General features: G+C 40.9%; 2 protein-coding genes across 2 annotated transcripts in view; one reads left to right on the forward strand and one right to left on the reverse strand.

Moving 5' to 3' along the window:
* Positions 1-10,098, reverse strand: part of LOC119830488 (protein crumbs) — a 62,198-nt gene that overhangs the window by 16,123 nt on the left and 35,977 nt on the right. Inside the window, exons 16-27 of the mRNA XM_038353533.1 lie at positions 6,358-6,465; positions 6,075-6,197; positions 5,468-5,616; positions 5,027-5,222; positions 4,554-4,743; positions 4,086-4,265; positions 3,613-3,835; positions 3,121-3,363; positions 2,502-2,714; positions 1,970-2,246; positions 1,428-1,599; positions 206-347 (exon numbers count right to left, since the gene is read on the reverse strand). Coding sequence (XP_038209461.1) covers positions 206-347; positions 1,428-1,599; positions 1,970-2,246; positions 2,502-2,714; positions 3,121-3,363; positions 3,613-3,835; positions 4,086-4,265; positions 4,554-4,743; positions 5,027-5,222; positions 5,468-5,616; positions 6,075-6,197; positions 6,358-6,465 — 2,216 coding nt within the window. The remainder of the gene's footprint in view (positions 1-205; positions 348-1,427; positions 1,600-1,969; positions 2,247-2,501; positions 2,715-3,120; positions 3,364-3,612; positions 3,836-4,085; positions 4,266-4,553; positions 4,744-5,026; positions 5,223-5,467; positions 5,617-6,074; positions 6,198-6,357; positions 6,466-10,098) is intronic.
* Positions 6,932-9,937, forward strand: LOC119830430 (nitric oxide-associated protein 1). The gene is made up of 3 exons (XM_038353456.1): positions 6,932-7,959; positions 8,145-8,262; positions 8,724-9,937. The coding sequence occupies exons 1-3, from the start codon at positions 7,103-7,105 to the stop codon at positions 9,906-9,908; spliced, it is 2,160 nt and encodes a 719-aa protein (XP_038209384.1). The 5' UTR covers positions 6,932-7,102; the 3' UTR covers positions 9,909-9,937.

The following is a 10,098-nucleotide window of genomic DNA, read 5'->3' on the forward strand; positions in this document are numbered from 1 at the left end:
CATCATTAATATCAATGATTTCAAATATTTTATCAAATATGCGGCTGTTTCAAACTAGATTTTTAAGTTTTATACAATCAAAGCAAAAGCAATTTACGAATCTATAAAAAATAAATTAGAGAAACGTCGAATAAGAGGTCTTTTTAGAGATAATTCTGGATGGGAGTTACTTAGTGCATTAAGCAAAGTAATTACTATAGCACACCTGTATAAGATGCAGGTGTCCATTGTCCAGCCTAGTTCCCCCGACAGTATAATCTTCAGGAGTGTGGTTGAAGCGCAGGTGGACCAGCAGTTCACCACCTTTTAGAGATGCACCCACGAGTGTTTCATCTGTTCCACCAAACCTGGAGATAAATATTTTCTTAAGATATGTAATGTATATAAATAGCTTAATCTATATATATAAAATTCTCGTGTCACAGTTTTCGTTGCCATACTCCTCCGAAACGGCTTGACCGATTCCTCTGAAATTTGGTAAGCATATTGGGTAGGTCTGAGAATCGGCCAACATCTATTTTTTATCCCGATATTCCTACGGGATACGGACTTACGCGGGTGAAACCGCGGGGCGCAGCTAGTAATTTATAATAACTCAGAAGGAGAGATTTATAATTCGATTGTATTATATGTATAATTCTTTGTTAGGTACTCGAAAACTCCGTGGAGTTTAATCGTATAATCGTATACTAGCTGTGACCCGAGGTTGAAACCGCGTAAGCGTGCTGCGTAACCGTATCCCGTAGGAATATCGGTATAAAAAGTGCCTATGTGTTATTTCAGTTGTCCAGCTATCTACGAAGCAAAATAGTATTATTATTCACCAATAGATGTCAGGAAAAAAAAACACGAATACGACATTTTCTAAAAAAAATTCCTAGCTAGATCGATTTATCGCCCCCGAAACCCCCTTTATACTAAATTTCATGAAAATCGTTGGAGCCGATTCCGAGATTCCAATTATATATATACAAGAATTGCTCGTTTAAAGGTATACGAATATAGTAATAATAGTATTAACTAGCTGCGCCCCGCGGTATCACCCACGTAAGTCCGTATCCCGTAGGAATATTGGGATAAAAAGTTGCCTATATGTTATTCCAGTTGTCCAGCTATCTGCTTACCAAATTTCATTGCAATCGGTTCAGTAGTTTTTGCGTGAAAGAGTAACAAACATCCATACATCCATACAAACTTTCGCATTTATAATATTAATAGGATAACATATCTTATTTTTCGCTTTTAGGTACCCCCATTGAAATGGTGAAGCAAAATATGGTGAGGAAACCGGCAGTGGGAACATGTGTGGGCTGATGTTGATGATGATGGGTACCCCCCAATGGCGATTTTGAAGTCACTTAATTATTAATTTTATTCTTTTATTATGAATAGAGTTTCTGAACACGACATGAGCAGGGGGATCTCACCGAGCGGAGCCGGAGCCGAGGTAGAATATCTGTCCGGTGGGCTTGCGCGTGCGGATGAACATGGAGATGTCGAGCGCGGCGTGCACGGCGCGGCGCGCCGCCTCGCGCACGCGCACGCGCACCACCGCGTGCCGCGCGCCGCCCTCGTGCCCGAACGTCGCCGCCGTGTAGTCTGCGGGATTAGTTGATAATTACTCTTTATAACTAGTAAATTCGGAGTAGTTTAATAGATGTTATTATACATGTAAACCTTCCTCTTGAATCACGCATCTATTAAGAAATAAACCCCATTAAAAGTCGTCTAGTTTTAAAGATTTAAACATACATAGAGACAGACAGAGAATGCGACTTTGCCTTATACTAGGTAAATAAAGGTGAAAATACATAGGAATCACAAATTCTATACAATTTTTATTTCGAGTTCTTACATTTAAACGGTAAAGTATAACATTAAAATTCATTGAATCTCCCGCACTAGGCATTAAATTAATTTATATTTCATAATTTTTCTAACTTTGTACCATATTATCACGCATACTCACTATATTGACACGTGTGCCCCAAGTAGGGCCTGGGGCATGAGCACACGAACGTGGTCCACGCGTCCTCGCAGTGCCCCCCCGACCGGCACGGGTTGGGCTCGCACTGCGGGGTGCGCGGGCACGAGGCGCGCACTCCGTGCAGCACCACGCGGGCCCCCTCCCCCTCCTCTCCCTCCCCTTCGCCCTCCCCCTCCCCCTCCGCTTCCTCCGCCCAGTCCGTGCCGACGCGCTCCGTGCTGAACTCAGGTGTCGTCGCGTTCGAGTCTTCGGGGAGCACCTGGAATGTTGGAGATGGTGAAATATGGAACCTGGATGGTTTATGATCTATTTGTATGAACAAGACTAATGAGATGTAAATAGCTACCGAGATATAGTAATTGCAACATAGTAAATTCTAAGTTGTTTCTAAATTCATCAGTCGAATCACCAGCTCAGTTGTGCGCTTCTGTCATAAAAAACACCACCCATGTGGATTGGGCAACAGACTCTCTGGCTCCAAAGATCAGGTGATCATTTTCTACTTTCTACTCACCCAATGCTGGTTGACGACGACGTCCTGGAAGCAGCCGACGAAGAAGTTGGGGCCGTGCTTGAGCGTCGCGTAGGACGAGTCGGCGGTGCCGAGCCGCGTGGACGGGAACGAGGTGACGCTCGAGTTGAACGCCTCGTTCTGGCTGATCGGGTATATCGTCTGCTCCTCGTTCGCCGACAGCACCACGTGCGACGAGTTTATCGTCACGAACACCTGCATTTCCAGAACTTTTATTCAGTTACTTTCATTTTAACATGAGAACTTAATCATTCCTACTAATATTATAAATGTGAAAGTTTGTAAGGATGTGTGTGCGTTTGTCGCTCTTTCACGCAAAATCTACTGAACCGATTGCAATGAAATTTGTTACGTAGACAGCTGGACAACTGGAATAACATATAGGCAACTTTTTATCCCGATATTCCTATGGGATCCGGACTTGCGCGGGTGAAATCGAGGGGCGCAGCTAGTTAATATTATATTGACAGCTGATACTCACTCACTTTCTCTAGAAGTTGCCACATCATCCGTCTCTTTACTTACACAAATAGCCAATCCCAATTCTCTGTTAGACACCAAAAATAACCATCTTTATTTTTAATATAACAATCCTACCCACCTTCTGCCAATTGCTATCATTCAGGCTGGACCCGATGAACACGCCCTCCCACTTGTTCAGGAGACTCGAGTGCAAGTTCAATCTGCCATTGGACAGTTCCAGGAAGAAGTACGTGAACCCTCTGCCCATGGCCAGGAGACCGTTGCCCAGGGTCGTTTTGAACCGGAACGATATGTCGTAGCCCTCCTCGCGGGACGTGTTGACCTCCACGTAGCTGCTCTTCTCTAGGGACATTGTTGTTATCTGTAGAGAGTGTGGAATGTTAATTGCGAATAATAAAAGAAAGCTATTGGTAGTAATTTTATATCCTCTTCATGCTTGAATACTGTTGTGTAAATAATAATGTTAGTTCAATAGTCGTTAATGCGTTCATCGATGTCAGCTGTAGTCTTACTTAAGTATACGGAATGACGTTTTTGTGAGTATGTGCGTGTGTATACGTGTGCGTGCGTGTGTATACGTGTGCGTGCGCGCGTTTGGTTGCGTGTGCACCTTCTCGCAGGTGGTGCCGTAGAAGCCGGGCGCGCAGGAGCAGTTGAAGCGGTGGTCGGTCTCGTTGGCGAGCCAGGGCAGGCAGGTGCCGCGGTGCGCGCAGGGCGCCGCGTCGCAGCCGCGCAGCTCCACGGTGCAGTTGCGCCCGCCCCAGCCGGCCGAGCACGCGCACTCGTACGACGCGTGCCGGTCGTAGCAGCGCCCGTGCCCGCAAGGCGCGTACCTGCACCGAGCGCCACGTTAACGTTTCATTTTGTCATTGGGGTGCTTGTTTCTTAGGGGGATTCAAATAAATGATAATATTTTGAAAAAACCAGTTCGAAGGACCACTTTCACATACGATATCTTGTAAAGCTAACTGAATGACACTAATCAAACAGGTATTTTCATTGATTTTATATATACCTGTTGTAAGAAAGCTCATTATGACAAGATATTGAGAATCACAGTGATAACCACAGCATTGTACCTACCTCAAACACTCATTGATCTCAATCTCGCAGTGCTCCCCCTCGTAGCCCGGTGCGCAGTCGCAGCGGTACTTGCCGATGCCGTCTACGCACGTGCCGTGCCCGCAGGGCGACGAGACGCACTCGTCGATGTTCGTCTCGCAGCGCGCACCCGTCGTACCCGCCACGCATACGCACTCGAAACTGTGGGACACACATACTTACATGAACTAAAATAAAGAAAAAAATAACAGTATGATGTAGCACAATTGGCGGCCTTATCATAATGCAGTAATATCTGCCAGGCAACCACAGGGAGTAACGAAAAAAGTGAAATGTGGTTATAATATTGAGTTAGCTCAGTATAAAAAATGTATATGTGTGTGTATGTGCGTGTATGTGCGTGTATGTGCGTGTGTGTGCGTGTGTATGCGTGTGTGTGCATGTGTGTGCGTTTGTGTCTATAGGTGGCGGGTGGAGGGGGGCGCTCACCCGCCGGCGCTCTCGATGTCGAAGGGGCGGTAGAAGGCGGGCGGCAGCAGCATGTGCGGCTGCGGGCCGACCTGCAGCGGCGGCGCTCCGGCCGCGCGGTACAGGCTCGCGTTGCTGCGCTCCAGGCACACGCCCTCGTGCTTGCACGGCGCGCTCTCGCACTCCTCGATGTCGATCTCGCAGTTCTTGCCTGAGTACGTGAGTACATCATATTAAAAAATAACCGGTATACTTTGTTCATGAATGTCATTCAGTCAAAAGTAAAATATCAGAATATCAAAAAAAAAAATAAATAAAAAAAATACAAGAAATGATAAGAAATTACTTTCAGAGCAAAAAATTTGATCCCGAGTATTCCGAGTATCGAACCCGCCTCTTTTCTTTAGAATTTAATACCAAAAATGATAAGCAACTAACTATGTAATACTCCTCCTCCTCCCCAAATTCACAAGGCAAACATGAATTTAGCATACCAGTGAAGCCCTGGTGGCACAGACAGTGATAGTCGTTCAGCTCGTCGATGCAGGTGGCGGCGTTGCGGCAGGGCTGCGGCGCGCACTCGTCGATGTTCACCTCGCACGCGGGCCCGCTGTACCCGGTGCCGCTGCAGTTGCACATGAAGCTGTTCAGCCGGTCCTCGCAGCGCCCGCCGTGCTGGCACGGCTCCGACTGTTGACGGTTATGCTTTGTTATATTATTGGATTGGTACATTAAAGACTGTTGCAGTTCTACCAGATGAATGTAATCTTATCAATATCTTCATCACATTTAATTATTACCACTCCCACTTCTGATGTTAAGTTAGCAACAGCTATTTATTTTTTATTTATGGCAACTAAGAACAATTCTATAATTAGAAATAATATCTCTAAGTATAAAAAATAAAAAAATTAAAGCCGTGACTAGTGACGTACCTCACAATCATCGATATCGACTTCGCAGCGCGGTCCAGTGAGGCCCTCCTGGCAAAGGCAGGAGAAGCTGGCGACACCGTCCACGCATGTGGAGCCGATAGCGCAGGGGTTCGCCGCGCATTCGTTGATGTTAATCGAGCAGTCCTTGCCTAAAACGATGAAAATATTATTGTACAAAAATAATACCATAGCAGGTTTATTTTAACTAAACCTTGAATTAAAATAACTGTTTTACCAAAAAACTTAATAAAGTGTCGAAATTGAAATGGGACCCCTGGACCCCAATGGGAATAAAAAATTAATCATCAAAATCGGCTTACCCTTTTTGTTGAAGTCGGTTGAAAATAATAAATACCGGGTAAAATCATTCTTGTTCATTTTTAAACTATTGTGTAATTTAAAGCCAGTCCCAACCTTTGTAAAAAACAAAATTTTTGGTCCCATGGACCAGTATTAAAAAATTCAATTTTTACGACATAAGGAATACAGGGGGAAATTACGACTACTGAAAACAATTAAAAAGTATATTTACATTGTTTTACATCAAGTAATTGCTCTAAAATTTAAGATAATCACTATAATGAATTAACAATTACACACAACCGACCTTCGAAACCTTCCACACATGTACACTCGTAGTTGTTCTCCAAGTTCTGACATGTCCCGCCATTTTTACACGGCGACGAGAGGCACTCGTCTATATCTTGCTCGCAACCGTCTCCTGTGTAGCCTATTATGATAAAAAAAAATATATAAAAAATAAGCTGCATTAAGTCATCATCAGAATTATCTGTAGTATTTTTTATTTATATCTATAAACTTCTCTCATAATATTCAAAATAATTATTAAATAATTAAAAAAGAATTGTATAAAATGTTTCATATAATACCTGGTTTACAATAACACTGGTAGGATCCTGGTATATTTACGCACACTCCGTGGTTACAAATTTTGGGCATCAACGCACACTCGTCTATATCTATTTCACAATATCGACCTAAAACAAGATTTAAAAAATATAAAACATGCATTCAAAATTGTCAAATCACAAAAAAAAAATATCAACCTTTAAAACGAAACATTAAAAACAACAATAAGAAAAGCCAACGCATTTGTATAACAATAAATACAAAAGTATTATTTAAACGAAGATCGCATCTAAACTAAAGGAGCCATATCAATTTACATTAAACAGTTTACACAAGTGATTTAAACCTCTACGTGGACAGGTGAATCATACGGGAGACGACCGCAAGATATCTTTAGTTACGTGACGTATTCATGTTTGTATTACGCAATTATATGTGCTATAATTAATAACAAATCAAACATCTTAATTATATGTTTAATTAGCTGATTTATTCAAATCGATCTTGTAATTATTTATCAGTGCTCGTATTTGGCACAACACTACAGAACGTCCGTATTAAATGACATACGTCACTTGTCAGTATTAAACGTCATACTGACATAAAATCTACAAACTTACGGTTCGGTCTATAATTCGCTACACAAGCTTGTCGAGATATAAATTGAATTATTGCATAAAAAAGCATGAATTTAAGTGAATCTGTTTGAAATTAGTGTCGTTGTAGAGAGAAATAAGGACAAATGCGACGTAAATAAGTTTCAATATGATGTATTTATCGCGAAACATTTTAAGGTTATGTCGTAAACAAAATACAATTTTTGTGAATTTCAATCACACGTACGCCGCAAGTGACACAAAAAGTAATGAAAAATGCAAAAATAATAAAAATTTTAAAGTATTATTTGAAGAAAATAAAAATAAAATTGTTTTCAACTCATATTTAGAACACGAAAAGATAGACTTAGGTTACTTCAGATATCATTTAAAAACAATCAGAAGAGCTAGGAAAAACGAAAGAAAAACCCTCGAGGAGAAAAGTTTACCGCCGTTACCAGTATCATTGAAATATTATGTTGATAATAATAGACTGTTAGAAGAAAAATCGATTGAATATAGCGGCGAAACAACGAAGGCTTCCGTGTTTCAATTGCCGTACGCTACATCGACGCCCATAGAAATCGGTGATGAAACTGAAACCTTAGCCGATACGAAAGATGTAATTGTACCTGATAAAATTCAACATGTGCAAAGTGTTGAAACAGAAGAATATGACCGTACAAATATTAGCAAATGGATGACAAACTATGAACATTTTGATGATACAAAATTATCGGAGGAGGAAGAATGGGAGGAAATTGATAACAAATGGTTAGAGCACTATGGAACTCCGGATCCCACAAGCGGCATAAGTAATGTGCCTTGCGGGGGCTGTGGTGCGCTTCTACATTGTAGCGACCCTGGAATCCCTGGCTATTTGCCGAGTGAGATATATAAAGGATGCAGCACTACAGAATTGAAGACTACTGAATGCCAGCGATGCCATTTTCTCAAGGAATATAATATTGCATTGGATGTGACTGTGCAATCTGAGGAATATGAAAGGTTGCTTCAATCTATCAGGTATATACATCTGTAATCTGGCACATACTTTAGTAATTACTATACAAAAATAGTAAATAAAATGTATGCAAGGTTTACAATATTTTCCTTATTGTGACATGTTTAACTCTCATACATCAATAACAAATAGAACATGTACACATTTTACTAGTAAATGTAAAATATATATATATATTTTTTTGTAGGTATGTCAAGTCCCTGGTAGTACTCATGGTAGATTTACTGGACTTCCCATGTTCCATTTGGCCCGGCATTGTGGATGTTATAGGAAAGGAGAGACCTATATTCCTTGTTGCTAACAAGGTAATTTTTTTTCTATATTAACTACATATTGAATGATATGATTAAATAATATCATAAATTAATTCATTTGATGTTTTAATTGTGGTGGAAATTTATTGGGACAAACAAAATTTATAGTTAATATTAGACAGTATTTTTATCTATATATATAAAATTCTCGTGTCACAGTTTTCGTTGCCATACTCCTCCGAAACGGCTTGACCGATTCCTCTGAAATTTGGTAAGCATATTGGGTAGGTCTGAGAATCGGCCAACATCTATTTTTTATCCCGATATTCCTACGGGATACGGACTTACGCGGGTGAAACCGCGGGGCGCAGCTAGTTGTTTTATATATATTACCCCATTATATTAGAAATTATAAAAGTCAAAATACAATTTGATCAAATACTTAACTATATATACAGTTTGTGAATGATTCTTAGGTTCTATAACCATGATTGTTCCTAATTTTTTTTCAGGTTGATTTACTTCCTGGTGACAGTATTGGCTACTTGAAAAGAATAAAAGAATCCCTAATGGCAGAGGTGAAAAAGACAAAACTCGGCGAAGGCAACATAAAATATGTGGGACTTATCTCAGCCAAAACTGGATATGGTGTTGAGGACTTAATCACGGCTATGTTTAAGATGTGGTTATACAAAGGAGACGTATTTCTAGTTGGTTGTACTAATGTCGGAAAGAGTTCGCTATTCAATGCATTATTACAGTCAGATTATTGTAAAGTACATGCAATTGATATAGTTAAAAGGGCAACTGTCAGTCGATGGCCGGGAACTACTCTTAATTTACTGAAATTCCCTATAAACCGACCATCCGCGTGGAAATTGCAGCAACGGAGGGAAAGATTACAATCTGAAGCACATTTACTGAATGTCGAAAGGGAAATAAGAAATGCCCAAGTGCAAGAAAAGAAATTCACCGAAGCTCCATCATTGATGGGACATATTGGCCGGACATTTGCAGACTATGAATTGTTACAGGACAATATTCTGGAGAAACGCCAACCACTTAAGGTTTTGGATGAAAAACACGAGCTTTTCGTTAAAAGCAAATGGTTCTATGACACCCCGGGTGTCATTCATCCCGACCAAGTTCTACCTTTGCTGAGTACCGAAGAACTGCTGCTAACAGTGCCAAAGAAGTTACTCAGACCTCAAACATATTATTTGAAGAAAGGGTACTCTTTCTTTATCGGAGGTTTGGCGCGAGTCGATCTTGTGGACTGTTTGGCGCCTTGTAGGTTTACGATATTCTGCTCAGAATGCTTGCCTATAACTGTGGTGCGAACGGATGATGCTGACGAGGTATACGACAAATTTGTTGGCACAGAGCTGTTCGCTGTGCCGACTGGTGATATGGAAAGACTGAAGAGGTGGCCTGGACTGAAGAGGTGTGATAACGTGTTGGAGTTTACTGGGGAGGGGCCGAAGTTGTGTTGTGGGGATATTGTTTTGTCATCGATCGCTTGGGTGGCGGTTACAGCTAAACCGGATACGTTCTGTGAGGTTGTCGCCTGGACCCCAGAAGGGAGGGGCATACATAAACGGTACCCCTCGGTGCTACCGCACTCTGTCAGGCTAAAAGGCACACGGGTAAGAGACACGCCCGCGTATAAAGTAGGTAAAGTGTTTGTGGAAGAATAATGTATCGAATATTAAATTTGTAAAGCTTATCTGTTTTCTTTTATTTCCCTTTTACGTTATTTATATTAATACATCTCTTATTTAAATTGATTAACACGTCGAATTAAATTTATTAAAAAATATATACTTAGTCTGGCCATAAATACTGTTACACTTAATTATAAAAAAATATTACATTTGAATTTCGAAT

This window comes from Zerene cesonia, chromosome 11, assembly GCF_012273895.1.
Source record: "Zerene cesonia ecotype Mississippi chromosome 11, Zerene_cesonia_1.1, whole genome shotgun sequence".
Classification (NCBI taxonomy): Eukaryota; Metazoa; Arthropoda; class Insecta; order Lepidoptera; family Pieridae; genus Zerene; species Zerene cesonia.